The 23,403-nt window shown below is 33.0% G+C and overlaps 1 protein-coding gene across 2 annotated transcripts in view; it reads right to left on the bottom strand.

Annotated features, from left to right (window-relative positions):
- Nucleotides 1-23,403, bottom strand: part of LOC143072865 (inositol polyphosphate-5-phosphatase A-like) — a 71,012-nt gene that overhangs the window by 23,393 nt on the left and 24,216 nt on the right. For both annotated transcript variants that reach the window (XM_076247990.1, XM_076247989.1), the window contains exons 6-11: nt 20,337-20,368; nt 15,860-15,931; nt 15,019-15,071; nt 14,546-14,609; nt 12,624-12,679; nt 11,993-12,077 (exon numbers count right to left, since the gene is read on the bottom strand). In XM_076247990.1, the coding sequence (XP_076104105.1) occupies nt 11,993-12,077; nt 12,624-12,679; nt 14,546-14,609; nt 15,019-15,071; nt 15,860-15,931; nt 20,337-20,368 (362 nt within the window). The remainder of the gene's footprint in view (nt 1-11,992; nt 12,078-12,623; nt 12,680-14,545; nt 14,610-15,018; nt 15,072-15,859; nt 15,932-20,336; nt 20,369-23,403) is intronic.

Raw genomic sequence — 23,403 nt, 5'->3', positions numbered from 1 at the left:
TGGAAGAATAAAAATAAAAAGAAAAAAAAGAAACGTAGAATAACAAGATGTCACCCCAACTCCGTTGAGGGTGCCATAACTAGATTTGTAATTGCTAGCAATAACGGATGGCACCCTCGTCCCCCCATTGCCAGGCGAGCGGCAGCCATTTTGAAAATTTCAAAGTCAAAGAGTGCATCTACACATGCAAGTCATCATTTTTGTAAAGTTTCATTAAGTTTGGAGCATTTTGAAATTTTGGACAATTTTGCTGTTTCCATGGTTACGGCAGCCATTTTGGAAATTCCAACTTCAAAAAGCAACTCCGCACATGTCAGTTACTATTCCTGTAAAGTTTCATCCAATTTGCAGCATTTTAATTTTTTTGGAAATTTTGAACATTTGTGCTGCAACCATGGTTACAGTAGATAATTCCAAAATTCTAAAAGCGTACATCTCTTTGCCACATGTCATGTTATATATCAATACAGTTTCATTAACTTTGGTGCACTGCTCTCTGAGAAAATGCTGATTTTATGCATTTTTCCATAGGGTCAATGCAAAACTTGGCCCCAGTTTCCATGACAACGGCGGCCATTTTGAACTATCCAAATATTGTCTTGACATCTTGGCATACTGGAGAACATTTTCATAAAGTTTCATCCAGTTGGATGTTATAACGAAAGAGTTAGAATTTTTGATATTTTAGCTGTTTCCATGGTAACGGCAGCCATTTTGAAAATTCCAAAGTCAAACTGGAAATCAGCACATGCCAGTTAACATTCCTGTGGAGTTTCTTCCAGTTTGGACCACTTTGATTTTTTTCCCATTTGTGCTGTTTCCATGGAAACGGCGGCCATCTTTTACCATTCCATAGCAAGGTGCACAACTTCAAGTGGGGTTCTTCATTATAGTTGAGTTCCATAAACATTGGTAGGTTCAATTCTGAGAACTCGCGCGGACAAAATGTGTGGAAGAAAAATAAAAATAACTAGATTTGCCATTGCAAGCAATAGCGGATGGCACCCTTCCCACATTGCCAGGTGAGCAGCAGCCATTTTGAAGAAAAAACAAAGTCAAAGACGGAATCTACAGATGTCTATTATCCTTTTTGTAACATTTCATTAATTTTGGAGCATTTTGAAATTTTTGAATTTTTTGCTATTTCCATGGTAACGGGTACCATTTCCAAAATTCCAAAGACTGGTGCCACTTTAGGACATGCCATGTTACATTCCCACGAAGTTGTAGTAGGTTCAATCTTATATTCTTGCATGAAATACAGCTTCAATGTATTTTCCCATAGGGCCAATGTTAAACTTTTGCCCTGTTTCCATGACAATGGCAGCCATTTTGGAATTTCCTAATATTGTAACAACATCTAGGCATACCAAGGAACATTACCCTAAAGTTTCATCCAGCTAGGTCTTATAATGAAAGATTTTTAATTTGCTATTTTTTTCACATTTTATCAGTTTCCATGGCAACAGCAGCCATATTGATGATGCCATACCCTGTTCGCAAAACTACATATGCTGGGTGACATTATGGTATAGTTCCATGACCATTGGATCATACAGTGCCAAGATATGGGCTGGACAAAAAGCGTGGAAGAAAAATAAAAATAATAACTAGATTTGCCATTGCAAGCAATAGCGGATGTCACCCTTCCCCCCCATTGCCACTAAGCGGCAGCCATTTCAAAATCTTTTAACAGTGAATGCACATATTTGCATGGCAATACATCTTTCTGTAAATTTTCAGTACATTCAGAGCATTTTAGAAAATTTCACATTTTTGCTGTTTCCATGGCAACGGCAGCCATTTTGAAAGTTTCAAAGTCAAAAGTCTCATCTCTACTTGCCAGTTAACAATAATATCAAGTTTCATATAGTTCAAAGCATTTTATAAATGTTTGACTTTTTTGCAGTTTCCATGGCAACGGTGGCCATTTTGGAAATTCCATCTTCAAAAGTCCCATCCAGACTTGCCAGTCTACAAACATATTAAGTTTCATCAATTTTGGAGCATTTTGAAATTTTTGAAAATTTTGACATTTGTGATGGTTCCTATAGCAACAGAGACCATTCCCAAAATTTAATGGCATATAGCACATTGGTACATGGGAGGGACCATACCATCAAAGTTTCGTTAAATTTGACCTACCATTTTAAGAAAGTAAATGCCACTTTAAGGTTTTTGGACCATTTTGACCTGTTTTGCATTGTTTCCATGGTAACGGCAGACATTTTCAAAATTCCAACGCCAAATTCCACTTCTACCAATGTTGCTCATTGTTACTGTGAAGTTTTATAAAATTTGGAGCATTTCCATATTTTGGAAATTTTTGGTGTAGTATCCATGGCAACATAGCAGTTCCAATGATTGCCAAAATCATCCCAAAGCAGTATATAGAGGGCACCTACATTGTATTAAAATCTAAAGATTTTAAGGTTAAGCATTCTCAAAAAATTCACCTAACTCCAAAATTATATTTTTTCACCATTTTTCCGTTTCCATGGTGATGGCAGCCATTTTTTTAGTTCCAATACCGGAAAGCAACAGGAAAGTCAGGGTTCCTTGTTATAGTGCACCATCATTCAGATTGGTTCCTTTAGCTCCGAGAAAGCGGGCGGACAAAATTAGGTGGAAGAAAAATAATAATAACTAGAATTGCCATTGCAAGCAATAGCGGATGTCACCCTTCCCCCAATTGCCACTAAGCGGCAGCCATTTCAAAATTGTTTAACAGTGAATGCACATATATGCATGGCAATACATCTTTCTGTAAATTTTCAGTACATTGAGAGCATTCTAAAATATTTCACAATTCTGCTGTTTCCATGGCAACGGCAGCCATTTTGAAAGTTTTGAAGTCAAAAGTCTCATCTTTACTTGCCAGTTAACAATAATATCAAGTTTCATTAAGTTCAAAGCATTTAGAGAATTTTTGACTTTTTTACAGTTTCCATGGCAACGGTGGCCATTTTGGAAATTCCAAAGTCAAAAGTATCATCCAGACTTGCAAGGTCAACAATCATATTAAGTTTGATCAATTTATGAGCATTTTGAAATTTTTGAAATATTTGGTCCTGTATCCATGGTAACAGAAGAGTTCCAATGATTGTCAAAATCATTCAAAAGCTGTATATAGTGGACAACTATATTGTGTAAAAATTTGATGATTTCAAGTTCTAGCATACCAAAATTATTTACCAAACCCTGAGGTTTTTAGAGCATTTTGACACTTATGCACTGTTTCCATGGTAACGGCAGACATTTTGGAAATTCCAACGCCAAATTACGCATCTACCAAAGTTGCTCATCGTTACTATGAAGTTTCAAAAAATTTGGAGCATTTTGAAATTTTTGAAATTTTTGGGGTAGTTTCCATGGCAACATAGTGGTTCCAATGATTGCCAATATCATCCAAAACCAATATATGGCTGGCACCTACATTGTGATAAAATATGATGATTCTGAGTTTAAGCATCTCTAAATTATTCACAAAACCAAAAACTGGAATTTTTCACAATTGTTCCGTTTCCATGGAAACGGCAGCCATTTTTTATGGTCTTAGACCCTACTGCAACCCGAAATTTTGTGTTCCTCCTTATAGTGAATTCTCATTAAGATTGGTTCCATTTTACTCCAAAAAACCTGTCGGACAAAAAAAGGTGGAAGAATAATAATAATAACAAAGAAACATAAGAAAAGCAATATGTCACCCGACATTGTCGATCGGGTGACATAATAAGAAAAAAAGAAACGTAGAATAACAATACGTCACCCCAACTCCGTTGAGGGTGCCATAATAAGAAAAAAAGAAACGAACAATAACAATATGTCACCCCAACTCCGTTGAGGGTGCCATAACAAAGAAACAGAGGAAAAGCAATATGTCACCCGACATTGTCGATCGGGTGACATAACTAGATTTGTAATTGCTAGCAATAACGGATGGCACCCTTGTCCCCCCATTGCCAGGCAAGCGGCAGCCATTTTGAAAATTCCAAAGTCAAAGAGTGCATCTACACATGCAAGTAATCATTTTTGTAAAATTTCATTAAGTTTGGAGCATTTTGAAATTTTGGACAATTTTGCTGTTTCCATGGTTACGGCGGCCATTTTGGAAATTCCAACTTCAAAATGCAACTCCGCACATGTCAGTCACTATTTCTGTAAAGTTTCATCCAGTTTGCAGCACTCTATTTTTTTTGGAAATTTTGAACATTTGTGCTGCAACCATGGTTACAGTAGATAATTTCAAAATTCTAAAAGCAGACATCTCATTGCCACATGTCATGTTATATATCAATACAGTTTCATTTACTTTGCTGCACTATTCTCTGAGAAAATGCTGCTTTTATGCATTTTTCCATAGGGTCAATACAAAACTTGGCCCTAGTTTCCATGACAACGGCGGCCATTTTGAACTATCCGAATATTGTTTTGACATCTTGGCGTACTGGGTCACATTTTCATAAAGTTTCATCCAGCTGGATGTTATAATGAAAGAGTTAGAATTTTTTATATTTGAGCTGTTTCCATGGTAACGGCAGCCATTTTGGAAATTCCAAAGTCAAACTGCAAATCATCTCATGCCAGTTACCATTCCTGTGGAGTTTCTTCCAGTTTGGAACACTTTGAATATTTTCGGATTTTTGCAGTTTCCATGGAAACGGCAGCCATCTTGACCATTCCAAAGTCAGGTGCACAACTTCATATGCTGGTCCACATAATGGTATAGTTCCATCAACATTGGTCCATATAATTCCGAGAAACTGTGTGGACAAAAAGTGTTGAAGAAGAATAATAAAAACTAGAATTGCCATTGCAAGCAATAGCGGATGTCACCCTTCCCCCAATTGCCACTAAGCGGCAGCCATTTCAAAATTGTTTAACAGTGAATGCACATATATGCATGGCAATACATCTTTCTGTAAATTTTCAGTACATTGAGAGCATTCTAAAATATTTCACAATTCTGCTGTTTCCATGGCAACGGCAGCCATTTTGAAAGTTTTGAAGTCAAAAGTCTCATCTTTACTTGCCAGTTAACAATAATATCAAGTTTCATTAAGTTCAAAGCATTTAGAGAATTTTTGACTTTTTTACAGTTTCCATGGCAACGGTGGCCATTTTGGAAATTCCAAAGTCAAAAGTATCATCCAGACTTGCAAGGTCAACAATCATATTAAGTTTGATCAATTTATGAGCATTTTGAAATTTTTGAAATATTTGGTCCTGTATCCATGGTAACAGAAGAGTTCCAATGATTGTCAAAATCATTCAAAAGCTGTATATAGTGGACAACTATATTGTGTAAAAATTTGATGATTTCAAGTTCTAGCATACCAAAATTATTTACCAAACCCTGAGGTTTTTAGAGCATTTTGACACTTATGCACTGTTTCCATGGTAACGGCAGACATTTTGGAAATTCCAACGCCAAATTACGCATCTACCAAAGTTGCTCATCGTTACTATGAAGTTTCAAAAAATTTGGAGCATTTTGAAATTTTTGAAATTTTTGGGGTAGTTTCCATGGCAACATAGTGGTTCCAATGATTGCCAATATCATCCAAAACCAATATATGGCTGGCACCTACATTGTGATAAAATATGATGATTCTGAGTTTAAGCATCTCTAAATTATTCACAAAACCAAAAACTGGAATTTTTCACAATTGTTCCGTTTCCATGGAAACGGCAGCCATTTTTTATGGTCTTAGACCCTACTGCAACCCGAAATTTTGTGTTCCTCCTTATAGTGAATTCTCATTAAGATTGGTTCCATTTTACTCCAAAAAACCTGTCGGACAAAAAAAGGTGGAAGAATAATAATAATAACAAAGAAACATAAGAAAAGCAATATGTCACCCGACATTGTCGATCGGGTGACATAATAAGGAAAAAAAGAAACGTACAATAACAATACGTCACCCCAACTCCGTTGAGGGTGCCATAATAAGAAAAAAAAGAAACGTAGAATAACAATATGTCACCCCAACTCCGTTGAGGGTGCCATAATAATAATAAAAAGAAAAAAAAGAAACGAACAATAACAAGATGTCACCCCAACTCCGTTGAGGGTGCCATAAAAAGAAACGTAGAATAACAATATGTCACCCCAACTCCGTTGAGGGTGCCATAACTAGAATTGCTATTGCAAGCAATAGCGGATGTCACCCTTCCCCCCATTGCCACTAAGCGGCAGCCATTTCAAAAACTTTTAACAGTGAATGCACATATTTGCATGGCTATACATTTTTCTGTTAATTTTCAGTACATTTATATCATTTTTAAAAACATGACATTTTTGCTGTTTCCATGGCAACGGCAGCCATTTTGAAATTTTCTAAGTCAAAAGTCTGATCTATACATGCCAGTTTACAATAATATTAAGTTTCATTAAGTTTGGAGCATTTTGAAAATATTTGACATTTTTGCAGTTTCCATGGCAACGGTAGCCATTTTGGAAATTCCAACTTTAAAGGTCTCATGCAGACTTGACAGTCAACAATCATAGTAAGTTTCATCAATTTTGAAGCATTTTGAAATTTTTGACATTTTGGCTGGTTTCTATGGTTACACAGACCATTCCAAATTTCTAATGGCAGATACCACATTGGTACATGGGAGGGAACATACCATCAGAGTTTCAATGGATTTAACCTACCCTTTTAAGAAAGTAAATGCCACTTTTAGGTGTTTTTTGGACCATTTTGACCTGTTTTGCATTGTTTCCATGGTAACGGCAGACATTTTCACAATTCCAACGCCAAATTCCACATTTTACAATGTTGCTCATCGTTTCTGTGAAGTTTTATTAAATTTGGAGCATTTCCATATTTTGGAAATTTTTGGTGTGGTATCCATGGCAACATAGCAGTTCCAATGATTGCCAAAATCATCCCAAAGCAGTATATAGTGGGCACCTACATTGTATTAAAATCTAAAGATTTTAAGCTTAAGCATTCTCAAATAATTCCCTTAACTCTAAAATTATATTTTTTCACCATTTTTTCGTTTCCATGGTGATGGCAGCCATTTTTTTAGTTCCAATACCGGAAAGAAACAGGAAAGTCAGGGTTCCTTGTTATAGTGCACTATCATTCAGATTGGTTCCTTTGGCTCTGAGAAAACTGCCGGACAAAATTAGGTGGAAGAAAAATAATAATAACTAGATTTGCCATTGCAAGCAATAGCGGATGTCACCCTTCCCCCCATTGCCACTAAGTGGCAGCCATTTCAAAAATTTTAAACAGTGATTTTACATATATGCATGGCAATTCATCTTTCTACAACTTTTCAGAACATTTGAAGCATTTTGAAATTTTTGAAATTTTTGATGTTTCCATGGCAACGGCAGCCATTTTGGAAATTCTAAGCCCAAATTCTGCTTCAACACATGACAGTCAACATTATTGTGAAGTTTCATTAAGATTAAAGCATTTTGAATTTTTTGAAATTTTTGCTGCTGTATCCATGGTAACATTGAAGTTCCAATGATTGTCAAAATCATTCAAAACCTGTATATAGTTGAAAACTATATTGTATGAAAATTAGATGATTCTAAATTAAGGCATACCAAAATTATTCACCAAATCCTGAAGTTTTTTGAGCATTTTGACCTGTTTTGCATTGTTTCCATGGTAACGGCAGACATTTTCGAAATTCCAACGCCAAATTCCACATAAACCAATGTTGCTCATTGTTACTGTGAAGTTTTATAAAATTTGTAACATTTTCATATTTTGGAAATTTTTGGTGTAGTATCCATGGCAACATACTAGTTCCAATGATTGCCAAAATCATCCCAAAGCAGTATATAGTGGGCACCTACATTGTATTAAAATCTAAAGATTTTAAGCCTAAGCATTCTCAAACAATTCCCTTAACTCTAAAATTATATTTTTTCACCATTTTTTCGTTTCCATGGTGATGGCAGCCATTTTTTTAGTTCCAATACCGGAAAGAAACAGGCAAGTCAGGGTTCCTTGTTATAGTGCACTATCATTCAGATTGGTTCCTTTGGCTCTGAGAAAACTGCCGGACAAAATTAGGTGGAAGAAAAATAATAATAATAATAATAATAATAATAACTAGATTTGTAATTGCTAGCAATAACGGATGGCACCCTCGTCCCCCCATTGCCAGGCGAGCGGCAGCCATTTTGGAAATTCCAAAGTCAAAGAGTGCATCTACACCTGCAAGTTATCATTTTTGCAAAATTTCATTAAGTTTGGAGTATTTTAAAATTTTGGACAATTTTGCTGTTTCCATGGTTACGGCGGCCATTTTGGAAATTCCAACTTCAAAATGCAACTTCGCACATGTCAGTCACTATTCCTGTAAAGTTTCATCCAGTTTGCCGCACTTAATTTTTTTTGGAAATTTTGAACATTTGTGCTGCAACCATGGTAACAGTAGATAATTCCAAAATTCTAAAAGCAGACATCTCATTGCCACATGTCATGTTATATATCAATACAGTTTCATTTACTTTGCTGCACTATTCCCTGAGAAAATGGTGATTTTATGCATTTTTCCATAGGGTCAATGCAAAACTTGGCCCTAGTTTCCATGACAACGGCAGCCATTTTGAACTATCCAAATATTGTCTTGACATATTTGCATACTGGAGAACATTTTCATAAAGTTTCATCCAGTTGGATCTTATAACGAAAGAGTTAGAATTTTTGATATTTTAGCTGTTTCCATGGTAACGGTAGCCATTTTGAAAATTCCAAAGTCAAACTGGAAATCAGCACATGCCAGTTAACATTCCTGTGGAGTTTCTTTCAGTTTGGACCTCTTTGATTTTTTTCGCATTTGTGCTGTTTCCATGGAAACGGCGGCCATTTTCTACCATTCCATAGCAAGGTGCACAACTTCAGATGGTGGTCCTCATTATAGTAAAGTTCCATCAACATTGGTCAATAGGATTCCAAGATCTCGCGCGGACAAAATGTGTGGAAGAAAAATAAGAAAAAAAAGAAACGTAGAATAACAATATGTCACCCCAACTCCGTTGAGGGTGCCATAATAATAATAGGGAAAAAGAAACAGAGGAAAAGCAATATGTCACCCGACTTTGTCGATCGGGTGACATAACTAGAATTGCCATTGCAAGCAATAGCGGATGTCACCCTTCCCCCCATTGCCACTAAGCGGTAGCCATTTCAAAACAACTTAACAGTGAATGCAGATCTATGAATTGCGATATATCTTTCTGTAAATTTTCAGTACAATAAGATAATTGTCAAAAGTTGCACATTTCTGCTGTTTCCATGGCAACGGCAGCCATTTTGAAAATTCCAAAGTCAAAAGTCTCATTTATACATGTCAGTTGACAATAATATTAAGTTTCATTAAGTTTGGAGCATTTTGAAAATATTTGACATTTCTGCAGTTTCCATGGCAACGGCGGCCATTTTGGAAATTCCAACTCCAAAAGTCTCATGCTTACTTGACAGTCAACACTCATATAAAGTTTCATTATTTTTTGAGCATTTTGAAATTTTTGATATTTTGGCTGGTTTCTATGGTAACACAGACCATTCCAAATTTCTAATGGCAGATACCACATTGGTACATGGGAGGGAACATACCATCAGAGTTTCAATGGATTTGACCTACCATTTTAAGGAAGTAAATGCCACTTTTAAGAATTTCCCATAGGGTCTAATGGTAAATGTGTATCCAGTTTCCATGGTAATAACAGCCATTTTGGAATTTATAAATATGGTCAACACATCTTGGCATGCCAGGCAACATTCCCATAAAGTTTCATCATGTTGGGTCTAATGATGAAAGATTGAATGGATTTTCAATTTTGATTTTTTTTTCACATTTTTGCTGTTTCCATGGTAACGGCAGCCATTTTATAGTTCCAAAGTTGCACTGCAACTCTAAAGTCAGGGGTCCTTGTTATAGTGAACTATCATTAAGATTGGTTCCATTGGCTCTGAGAAAACTGCCGGACAAAAGTAGGTGGAAGAAAAATAATAATAATAGTGAAAAAGAAACAGAGGAATAGCAATATGTCACCCGACATTGTCGATCGGGTGACATAATAATAATATGAAAAAAAGAAACGAACAATAACAATATGTCACCCCAACTCCGTTGAGGGTGCCATAATAATACAGAAAAAGAAACAGAGGAAAAGCAATATGTCACCCGACATTGTCGATCGGGTGACATAACTAGAATTGCCATTGCAAGCAATAGCGGATGTCACCCTTCCCCTATTGCCACTAACCGGCAGCCATTTCAAAATGGTTTAACAGTGAATGCACATATATTCATGGCAATACATCTTTCTGTAAATTTTCAGTACATTCAGAGCATTTTTAAAAAAAATCACATTTCTGCTGTTTCCATGGCAACAGCAGCCATTTTGAAAATTTCAAAGTCAAAAGTCTCATCTGTATTTGCCAGTTAACAATAATATCAAGTTTCATTAAGTTCAAAGCATTTTGAGAAATATTGACTTTTTTGCAGTTTCCATGGCAACAGTGGCCATTTTGGAAATTCCAAAGTCAAAAGTCTCATCCAGACTTGCCAGTCAACTATCATATTAAGTTTCATCAATTTTGGAGCATTCTGAAATTTTTGAGATATTCGATCCTGTTTCCATGGTAACAGAGTAGTTCCAATGATTGTCAAAATCAATCTAAACCTGTATAAAGTGGATAACTATATTGTGTCAAAATTTGATGATTTCAAGTTCAAGCATATCAAAATTATTCACCAAACCCTGAAGTTTTTAGAGCATTTTGACACTTATGCTCTGTTTCCATGGTAACAGCAGACATTTTGGAAATTCCAACGCCAAATTCCACATCTACCAAAGTTGCTCATCGTTACCATGAAGTTTCAAAAAAATTTGGAGCATTTTGATATTTTTGAAATTTTTGGTGCAGTTTCCATGGCAACATAGTAGTTCCAATGAATGCCAAAATCATCCAAAACCAGTATATGGCTGGCACCTACATTGTATCAAAATATGATGATTCTGAGTTTAAGGAACTCCAAATTATTCACCAAAACCCAAAACTGGAATTTTTCACAATTATTCCGTTTCCATGGAAACGGCAGCCATTTTTAATGGTCTTAGACCCACCTGCACCCCGAAATTTTTTGTTCCACCTTATAGTGAACTATCATTAAGATTGGTTCCATTTCACCCCAAAAAACCTACCGGACAAAATAGGTGGAAGTATAATAATAATACAGAAAAAGAAACAGAGGAAAAGCAATATGTCACCCGACATTGTCGATCGGGTGACATAATAAGAAAAAAAAGAAACGTAGAATAACAATATGTCACCCCAACTCCGTTGAGGGTGCCATAATAAGTAAATTCAAGATTTTAATTGGTAAAATTTTGAGGGAAAGTTAACCGTTTTAAAAATGCTTGTTATACATGACTTAATAATCGGAAAATAGTACCCTTCCCCCAAAATTACACAATCATATATTTAATTGTACTTGTTTTGGCTGCTTGTTAATGACTGAGTACTAGAATGTTCTACCAAAGAGTATGTAACCTGCCGAATAATTGTAGAATCAGAGTCAAAAGTCAATTATATGAAAATGGTCTATTCAGACAGATTTACCTGTTCATAACTTGAATTTAATACAGCCGCTTTTGGGGAGATATTTGATATACATAGATATTCTTTTTTGTTCACATACTGGTTCCCAGAATTAATCTTAATATTCTATCTCATAGAGACACAACTTGTCAATTTTTATCAGTATAAATCCACTTGGATAGCAACCATCTTGGAATCTGAGCAGAGGAAAGTTTGAGGCATATATATGTATGCCACTATGAAACTACATAGTTAAAAGAATACAGTTTTAGCCATAAAAGGAGTTCCTATGGGAAATTGCATTCCCTATTATAACCGAAGTGCAACTTATAGAATTGTATACATGCAATTTAAGAGGGTTGTTTGTGAAATTATGTGTCATGTCTATTAATATCCATACTTACATTTATTAAGGTATTAGAATCTAGTCGGAAATTAAAATCTCCAAAAATAAACTGTGGGACTTTATCATACTGGTCTTCCTCAAACCTAAAGATACAAAAACAATCTACTTCATTTAAATTTTGGTGGGTTGTTGTCTCATTGGCAAACAAAATACATGTCCCTTTTTTATTTTCACAATTAGGAAATGCTATCTGGGTAGCCTAATCCATTTGAATACATTAGGTTTTTTTTATTCATCAACCATTAGTGTGACAAGGCAATTTTTTACATAACATAGAAACATCAAGAAGACAGATGTATATATGATGTTTAATATGTGTACTGTTATCAAATGATTGTTTAAAACTATTATTCGATTGTCTAGTAATAGCCTGTCATAAAGCGTTGGAGACCTCCAAAAGTGTATTTGATTTAATTATATTGTTGGGTTACTGTCTAATGGAGGGTTTACTTATAATCCGAAGAAGACATTTCATGAATAAGAACTATATCATTTATCTTAATTCAAGGAATTTAATGTTGAAACAGTTTATAATATAAACAAACATAACCTTACAGTTGTAAAACTAACACACTTCTGTAAAATAAATATATCTTGATTTATGACCTAAGTATACTTATCCTATTTACCTCTTAAGAGTATGTATAAATGCTGCCTTTCTGTTTTTACTGTACACTGATGGGCTCTGGAAAACGTAAATTTGTACATATTAACAGAAGATAAGTGTGCTATAAACATTTCTTATCACGATTACTGCAATAATCATAATCTTTGACCTTAAAACGGGTAAACAGTTTGTTTTAGAGGTACTTGAGTTTTTATAACAAGGTTTTATTGTATATATTTAGTAAATGGCAAATTAATGAACCTTTCTGCTGCCAACTGAACAAACAACCCCCATTATTGGTTTACAATAGCATTAGGATTGGTTTTTATGTGGATATAACTTCTTACAAAGAAAATTACAGTATTTTAGTTGGATTTTCCATTCTGACAAACAAACTATGCTTCACATTTTTCATCCCATCAATGACAGTCTATGCTTCAAGTTTCTCATTCAGTAATTTCATTCACTGCTTTATATTGCCCACTACTCTTTAAAGTGACTCAGGTTCCAAATTTGTACCCTGTCTATGAGTTTTGATTCTTAGCATTGACTGATTATGAGTTTCATAAAATTTTGATGACAAAAACTGAAATTAGAGTGTGGAAACAAAAATAGGATCATACCTGTCAACTGACCCGTATTTTGCGGGTGTGACCCGAGATTTTCACAATTCTGAGGGATCACCCGGGACACCCGCCGGGTCATTGAAATAACCCGGGAATACCGAAAATGACCCGATTTCACCCGTATTTCTTAGCCTTGAGATTGATTTAGTAATATTCCTTTGATATACCGGCAAATTCGTAATTTCTTCCATGAACAGGAAGTTCATCTAACTATGTAAACTGTCAAATTAAGTGACCCATTAAGTGCATGGCTTTATTTGACAGCTTTGGTGTCAAACACACTGTTAATTAACACAAATTACCTTAGCTTTAGGTCGTAAATAAATTGCACTATAAACATAAACAAACATATTTCAACTAGTTACTTCCCCTTATTTGTCACCATTCAAAATTATTCCTTATTTTCGCGTTTTATGGATGAAAAAGATTAAATCATATAAATATAAAATTCAAATACATATTGAAAAATAACTTTTCATTATTTTCATACCTTTATACAATATTTAAAAAAAAGTTGCAAATTATTTTTTACATTTATACTTCCATTAACTGTATTACTATATTTTATCATAGTCTTATTTCCTTGCTAATTAGAATTCTCATTTTAGAAGGCAACATAGCCAATATTCTTAAACTGTAAATATACATTTGAAAAATAAATTGAAATGTTAGATAAATACTAAAAATAAAGAAGAAAAGACTTTATACACAAATTTATAAAAATCTTCAAAAGTGCACTGACATACAAATTAATAATAAGACTTAAAATGACTTAACCAAGTGAACATGCATTGATGTTTGGTATCTTTGATATGCATTGTAAGAAAATGTACCATAAATACTGAAATTCAGCTCGCAAAAAGTTCGTACGCGCTATGACCTGAGATTTTATTCTTCAATGCAGGTCATGACCTGCATTTTCATCGTCACAGGTTGACAGGTATGTAGGATGGAAAAACAGACTAAAAGAAGGATGATGAAGGGTAACACTAAATGTCCCCTTCTCCTAGCAACAGGAGTAGTGGAGGCATAAAAAATGTCAATATTTCATTTACCTGTATGTGAAGGATTTTTTTGTGGAATGAATAGGTCAACCAATTTTCCATGTTGATATTCTTTTCTTTTTAAAAACTGATTACAGTAAGCACAAGCCTTAACCAAGGTCAAAAGGATCCATGAATACAAATTCAAAAGAGTTGAATTACTGACTTGCAAGTCAATAATACAGCGGCAATGATTTTAAGCGTAATTTGACAAAATTAAAACAACTTGACAGGCTAAAAACAAATTAAATTAATTAGTACCTAACACTACTTACATCTTGCATGGAGATGATATTGGATGCGTCATGGAACAAATGAATGTTGACAAGGTCAAATATGCTGAAAAAATAATATAGCATGTCAGGACAATATTACTACTGTGCAAATATTTACATTAACAACAAATTAGTATCAATAAAATTCTTATATATCCATCAATGTTTAGAAAGCTTTTCTATTTTACCTTGATACAGACTTTCTACCATACCTTTTACAACAAATACATTGTCATTACTATTTTTTCTTTAACCACTATATACTTTCATATATTCCAATAGACTTTTTAAATATACTCTTACTAAAATGATTGGTTCAAATTAATAGTTCTGTTTATATATTCTGTAAGGCATTATTGACAGTGACACTACTATGTCATGGCATGTACACTGTCATAACCTTTACCTTATAATAACCTTAACCTTATCATAACCTTTACCCTATAATAACCTTAAACATGTCATAACCTTACCAATTTTTGATATTCCACCTTGTCCTAATGAAACCTTTTCTAGACCATTTAAACTGCAAAGAAATTAGTAAATCAAATATATAAATATTTTTCAATGTTTTTATAAAGACAAATCAATTATGAACTTATTATATATAGCAATATTTCATAATGGTGAACAATATTTTAAGCTATTCAATTATATGCTTAATTAATGCATATAACATATCAGCTTTCTAATAACAGAAAGCATGGAAAAAATCAACGAGTCAGTTACATTTCAAAGACATGCAAGTATTTCACAACTTTAGTACCCAATTTATTCTTACAGTCATTAACAAGCTGGAACATCTAATCAAAACATCCTTTACCTTTTTTGAGATTAGGCAAAGGCCTTAAAAATTATTTTACTATTTGTTTTTACCTGTAAATGCAATTTAAACAATCACAGACTTTTTAATATTTGATCATTTTTTCTTCTTTTTTTTTTTAAAGAAATCTACCATAAGCAAGTGTTGGAGGACTACAAAATTAACTGTTTCAAATAGCATGGGCATAGTATCATGATCTGTAGAAGAATCTGATCTGTTCAGGTTTAGTATAACTCTGTCTAGTTTACTTCCATGGATATTCAAATAAACCCAGTATGATTTTGAAGACAACCTGAACTCAAAGACAACATACATGTGTTGCTACAGACGACACAAAATTATATTCAGATGAAGATTCATACATCCGATGTGAAAATTTAAAACCATCAGTGAAAATAAAACTGCCTTAAAATATTTGATTCATTACAGAAAAAATGACTGTCATTAGATAGTGTACTAAAAGAACATTAAACCATGTGATATTGACTTACATCTGGGAAAAAGTCTTGTGGAAACTTTGCCTTCTCCTTAATTTGTACTGTTTCTATATTCCCTGAGAGGACCTGAAACCAGAAAATAACAGAACAAATGTCAAATATAATAAACAGCTGTGTTCTATGTATAAATTAATTCCAGGAAATCATTTAAAAAATACTAGGTTTTTACTGTAGAAAAATACTAGTTAACCCTCCTACCAGAAAAGAACTTGACAAAATGTCTACAGACACACATGTCTTTCTTAGTCATCAACTGACATCTGAAGAAATAAACTGCTTCATTCACAGTTGTCAATGCAAACCTTTAAAAAAAAAATTGCTTTTATTATGATTTATTCATCTCTTTTTTTTATGATTTATTCTATTATCTATACAGAAACAAAATAATCTAATTCAGTAATATTGACTATTTGCATAATATTTCAATGCTTGTAAGAAGAAATATAAAACAAAGGCGAAAAATATCCAATTGTAAGATAAACAACCAAAATTTTATTAATACGAAATCATGAACACACCAAAAAAATCACTTCAACAGACCAGAATATGATTGCAAAGACTGTCTTTGTTTGGTTACTAGTTAATACATACATATTTCAAACAACAAATTATGTCTCTCATTATTATAACAATCTCCCCTTAGACAGTATTAAGAGTTGAGCCATCCAGTCTATGGGGTAAATGCTGTGTACTACCTGATTGGCAGATATTACTATTACTGCCTCAAAATCTGTTGATTGGCTGAGACAATTTGAAGCCTAGTAAATGTCTTCCAATACCACAGGGGAATTGGTTTGAACTCTTTATTAAAGTACTTTTTTTATTTTAACAAATATAAAATCATATAGGCCGGGTCCGAGTGTAAAAAATGATATACAGAATATTTTGCCCATAAAATTTTTCATTTTTTATCAATTGAAACCAGGTGCTCCGCAGGGCGCAGCTTTATACGACCGCAGAGGTCGAACCCTGAACAGTTGGGGCAAGTATGGACAAAACATTCAAGCGTGATACAGCTCTGAATTTGGATTGTGATCAAATTTTTGACATTACATGGTTTTTTTTTACACAAAACAAATGTCAAGATTTTACAAATCAATTAAAGATTTCTTCTTCAAACTTATTTAAATCTAAAATTAAATAGTTGACACAGCATAGGTTTCTGACACAGAATGAATGTGGTCTAATGAACTTAAAACATTTTTTTGGCCTTTGAGCAATTCACTATGCTGTTGAATATTAACCCTCTAAAAAAAATGTTTGAAGAAATTTTCTTTTTATTTATGAAATCTGAAATGAGAAAAATTTAACCCCTCCCCCCCCATTTTTTTTTCACATCCCCGTTTCCCTTTTTCCAAAACTGATATCAATTCAAATTTCTAATGGAGTTTGCAACAATAACTACTCTTTTAAATACATCATAAAATATTAAAATGTAAAATAAAGTGCTTGTTATCACTGAATGGTAAAGATTGGTTGGTAGTAAAAGTGAATATACATTGTTTATTGTATAAAACAATAAAAAAAACTTCATCAGCAACATTTAATATTGGCAAATTTCCAATAAAGTTATTTACATAAAGTTATTGGCAAATAAAAATAGAAAATGACATCATAGTCATGTCTGGCAAATGTCCAACATACATTATCTAAAAACATTTTAGATAAGATAAGGAAAAAAAGCTTCATCAGCAACATTTTATATTGGCAAATTTCCAATGAAGTTATTTACATAAAGTTATTGGCAAATAAAAATAGAAAATGACATCATAGTCATGTCTGGCAAATTTCCAACATATATTATCAACTACTATTCTATACAAAGAAAGATAACTCCAATTGAAAATTAATTGCTATTGCACAATATTGTGCAATTAGATATTTCTTGCTATTGTGCAATACTGTGCAATTAAAAATTTCTTGCTATTGCACAATACTTGATATGGAATCCTGATTTGGACCAACTTGAAAACTGGGCCCATAATCAAAAATCAAAGTACATGTTTAGATAAAGCATATCAAATAAGCCCAAGAATTTAATTTTTGTTAAAATCAAACTTAGTTTAATTTTGGACCCTTTGGACCTTAAATGTAGACCAATTTGAAAACTGGACCAAAAATTAAGAATCTACATACACAGTTAGATTTGGCATATCAAAGAACCCATTTATTCAATTTTTGATGAAATCAAACAAAGTTTAATTTTGGACCCCCATTTGGACCAACTTGAAAACTAGGCCAATAATTAAAAATCTAAGTACATTTTTAAATTCAGCATATCAAAGAACCCCAAAGATTCAATTTTTGTTAAAATCAAACTAAGTTTAATTTTGGACCCTTTGGACCTTAATGTAGACCAATTTGAAAACGGGACCAAAAATTAAGAATATACATACATAGTTAGATTCGGCATATCAAAGAACCCCAATTATTCAATTTTTGATGAAATCACACAAAGTTCAATTTTGGACCCTTTGGGCCCCTTATTCCTAAACTGTTGGGACCAAAACTCCCAAAATCAAACCCAACCTTCCTTTTATGGTCATAAACCTTGTGTTTAAATTTCATAGATTTCTATTTACTTATACTAAAGTTATGGTGCAAAAACCAAGAATAATGCTTATTTGGGCCCTTTTTTGGCCCTTAATTCCTAAATTGTTGGAACCAAAACTCCCAAAATCAATCCCAACCGTCCTTTTGTGGTCATAAACCTTGTGTCAACATTTCATAGATTTCTATTTACTTATACTAAAGTTATTGTGCGAAAACCAAGAATAATGCTTATTTGGGCCCTTTTTTGGCCCTTAATTCCTAAATTGTTGGAACCAAAACTCCCAAAATCAATCCCAACCGTCCTTTTGTGGTCATAAACCTTGTGTCAACATTTCATAGATTTCTATTCACTTAAACTAAAGTTATAGTGTGAAAACCAAGAAAATGCTTATTTGGGCCCTTTTTGGCCCCTAATTCCTAAAATGTTGGGACCAAAACTCCCAAAATCAATACCAACCTTCCTTTTGTGGTCATAAACCTTGTGTTAAAATTTCATAGATTTCCATTCACTTTTACTAAAGTTAGAGTGCGAAAACTAAAAGTATTCGGACGCCGGACGACGACGACGACGCAGACGCCAACGTGATAGCAATATACGACGAAAAATTTTTCAAATTTTGCGGTCGTATAATAATAAGATTTCAGTTATTGTGCAAATGTTCAGTCATAATAAAAAAGCATCGACTTGTGTGCAAATATTCAATAATAATGTCTGTGAGCAAATGTTTAATAGTAACGTCTGTGTTATATTAATACATTCCTGTAGTTAAATCTAATCATGTAATCCTACAGAGACAGAGAGCTTTTCAGAAAGCTAAAACTTGTACTGTCTACATCTTCAAAACCATCAGAGGTCATGAACTTCCAATGTTCATCCCAACAAGTCATCAATCAACCAACCCCCTTTTCCGTCTATAATCTTAATATGTAATTGATTGATCACCAATCATACTTTCATTTTGTTGTTCATTCAGATATTGTATGTGTTAATTTGAAATATATCTTGTATTCATTGAAAATCATTGATGCATTTAATACTTTTTTCCAAAAGTGATTTTTTTTTCATTATGGCAAGGAATTAAAAAATGCATTTTTCCCACCCTTGTTTGTATTAATTTCATTCCTCTGATTACACTTCAACTCAAACAAATGTTTATAAAAACTCAAAGCTGTGATAATGTACCCTATACACAAGATGATGTAGAAATTTACCTGCTTACATAACGAGTCTTTGGCATAACACTGTGCAAACATAAGAATTGTAATAAATAAAACAATCAAGATAACAAAAACCATGCTTGTCATGAATAATATGTTATGTGTTCTTCTAAATACAACTTAAAACAAGTTTAGATTGCCTGTTTGAAAAGAAAGAAATATTGATATGAAAAGACCCAACAAATTTATACCCACTTAACTATTTTAACATTTAAAGGGAAATAATTCAAACAGGTTATCTCCCCCTTATTTCTAGACTTTCAAATTTTTTGTCAATGTTATTCCATAACGTTAGAGAAAATGTGTTTTCTCGCACACACACACAAAAAGAAATAGCTCTGACAAAACAACTGTGGTAGCAGAAGAAATATACAAAGACATTGAAAAAAGTCAGATCCAGGTGTCTAAAAGCCTGTGCTTTAAGCATGTCTTTTTTCCTGATTTTTGACTTCTTATCACTTATTTCTACGTACCCCCTTCATACCTTCTAATCCACACACAATTTTGAAGGAAAATGGTCAAAAGAAATATTTTTTCAAAAGTTAAACATTTTTAAGGTGAATTCAGAAATGCAACTGCAGCATATTCACACAAGATATTTGGAAAGTGTTGACAGTGATATTTTTTTATGGGCAATGTAGGAAATGGGCCTATAGTACAATAAGATGAGGAACTATTTCAGCTAGTAACATCAACTCACCTCTCTTCCAACAACTGGTATAAATTTACAGTCTGCAAAAGAAAAAAAAAATTGTTTAATCAAGAATATCATTTTGTATTCTGTCTGAATACAAACAAATATCAATATTTGTGTGGTTAAAATTTCCTGGTTTTGTCTCTCTATAAGATTTCATGGTGATTTAATTTAGTGGTTTTCTTAAATGTAAGTGGTATTACATGGAGGTTAAATTTTCGTGGGGGCTTTAATAAAAAAAACAAAATTAAATCCTCCACAAAAATTTCTTCTTTTACAGTATATGGGTTTGAGGGACATAGGTTTGAGGGACACTATGTCCCTCTCACACTTTCATATATCCATGTTCATAGAAAAAGGAAATCACGGCTGGTATCTATTTTTTTATGTGTTGCTTATGCAAGTACAAACTGAACATGCAGTTTTCTCAGGACAAGATATGTGAATGTAGTTACTCATTAAGTTTCGTGCAGACTCATGTTTTTTCAGTGGCAGCATGTGTGCTAAAAGCATATCCTAAGTTTATCAAATATAATTTCAAAAGAGCACAAACTGTCAATACAAAGATTTGTATCTCCTGTGTAAAATGCAAACTATTCAAAAGTTTTATACATTTCTGTAAAAATGGTGCTTTAATTTAAATACAGAAGTTTCAGTATGTTTCAGATTCTTATTGATCCTCTGTCAACTGAAGCTTGTAAGGGATTGCAATAGCAAGAACTAACATTACACCTTTGGGAAGGTTAGTCACACAATGGATCACGTTTTATGCTAAAAGCTCCAATTTCATCAAATATGCATGAAATATTTGTCAAAGAACATTAAGCACACAGTAATCAATCAACCTAATTTCACTTGTCAAGGTTTCACAAATATGGTTAGAAAAATTATCTTCAGTTGCAAATTAATTTAGTAAACTGCTGTCATGCATTTACAAGGTAAACAAACTTTGCAGATTTCTACAAACAACATTTTTAATCTGTGATATGAAAGATTAAATGATTAAAAAAGGATTAAACTATCAGTAGGATTCATATGATGTAATATGCACATGTAAAAGATAGCATGTGATGAAACATTAAATACACAAGTAAAAGATAACAATCTGATAAATATGAAAATACACTGATGTAATAAACAAATTATTAATTATCTAATATGAATAAACTTTATTGTTTGATATCAAATTATTGATGTTAATGGAAAGTCAGCAGATTGCTGGGCTATAGTTCCCTCTCTAAAATGAAGCTGATTTCTACCCTTTATAATTTCATAGTTCAAATGGCTCAGTCAGTGAACCTATATAAATCATAAATGATTTTCAGTATTCTTAGGACAAGACAATTCTTTTATTTTCATAAATGATTTTCAGTATTCTTAGGACAAGACAATTCTTTTATTTTCATAAATCAAACGGCACTGAGAGGGTACCATTAATCAGTGATTCTATTATGCACTGATGATATGTAATTTAGCCTTTTATAATTTATATGGTGGTATAGGGTATATTTTTGGAGACTTGTAGTAACAGTAGTAAAATTTCTCTTATTTTGTATGTCAACTTATTGTGTCTTTTTTTCTTTGCTAGAAAGATACTGCATTTATGTAAAATACCTATTTGCTTTTTGCTAATTCCTTCATGTTATTTTGTTAGAGTAAAATAAAAAGAGAAACACTTGAAAATATAAAAAGTTTGAATAAGCAGAAAAAAACACAAAACAATCAGTAAGTAAATGTTTAACATGTTTAATGTATTCAAGAACTATTTCAAAAGAGAAAGGTCAAAATATAAAACTAAAATACAAAGTATCTATATCACTAAACAAATATTACAGCTGAGAAATGTTTACATAAATTCTGGTTCACTATATCATTTTCAATACTACAAAGAAAACTTTTTTTTATTAATTAAGTGTGTACACCAATTTATCAAAACAAAATACATTTGAAGAATAGAAAAATCAACTCCCTAAATGTATATAAGACTATTATAAGAAAACATGATTTCAAAAATCTAATCTAAAATTTGCCCTTATTATACAGGAAACTGGAATCATGCACAGTTCTAATTCAATTTAACTGACAATTGTTAGATATTTGTTAAATAAATGCTACTTATACCAAAATGGTTGAGGAATTAACATGTATTGACTGCCTGTATAATGTTGAAGGTCAATGAACTAGAAGATCAAGGTCAAATGAAACCTTTCAGACACATTTGGCAACCTTGATAATGCATTCAAATATTGTGAACTTATTATGTAAGGTTTGAAAACTGACCTACACAAAACTTTAAATCTGACCACTAAAGCATACATATGAGTTCAAGGCCATAACACACATGCTGCATTGATATGTCCCAAGACAGACAATACAAATTATGTTGATCCAGCTTGCATACGTAACAAGTGTCTACTGACAAAAACATATCCTGAAAACTTGCTCAAAATAAATCATAATTATGTAACAATGACTGGACAGCTTTTCAATTACAACTGTTATTCAAGTTTTGATGATTCTAAAAGCAATACATGGGGAATCTGCCTGGACACAGATGATGGCACTGCTTGCATATATATTATAAAGGGACATAATTCAAGAACACTTGAAGTGATAATATCCGAATTTGTACACAAGTTCTGAGTTTGGGGTATTAAGCATTATGTATAAGTTTCATTACACTTGGTTGAGGCAAATTCAAGTAACAAGAACAGAAAAGAAAAATTAAGCAATTTTTCCATTTGTAAAGGGGCATAACTCTAGAATGGTAACTGTGGGTACTCTTAAGATCTGTACTTTTTAAAAATAGTTGTACAGTTACATCCCTGTCCGAGGTAAGAGGGAGGGTTTGGGGCTAGCAAACATGTTTAACCCTGCCACTTTCTGTATGTGCCTGTCCCAAATCTTATCAACAGATTCATCATAAGATGAGTATTGAAATACTTGCTGATGTTTTTTTTGTTTTGTTACATTATTAAGTTATAAAATGTTTCATATATGAGATAAGCTATAGAGTTTTACCTAATTAGGTTAATAGTACATGTAATATTTTGCTTTTATCAAATGTTTATAG

Source organism: Mytilus galloprovincialis, chromosome 4 (genome assembly GCF_965363235.1).
Source record: "Mytilus galloprovincialis chromosome 4, xbMytGall1.hap1.1, whole genome shotgun sequence".
Classification (NCBI taxonomy): domain Eukaryota; kingdom Metazoa; phylum Mollusca; class Bivalvia; order Mytilida; family Mytilidae; genus Mytilus; species Mytilus galloprovincialis.
Note: the sequence above shows the minus strand (reverse complement) of the source record. Positions and strands in the feature narration are given on the sequence as shown.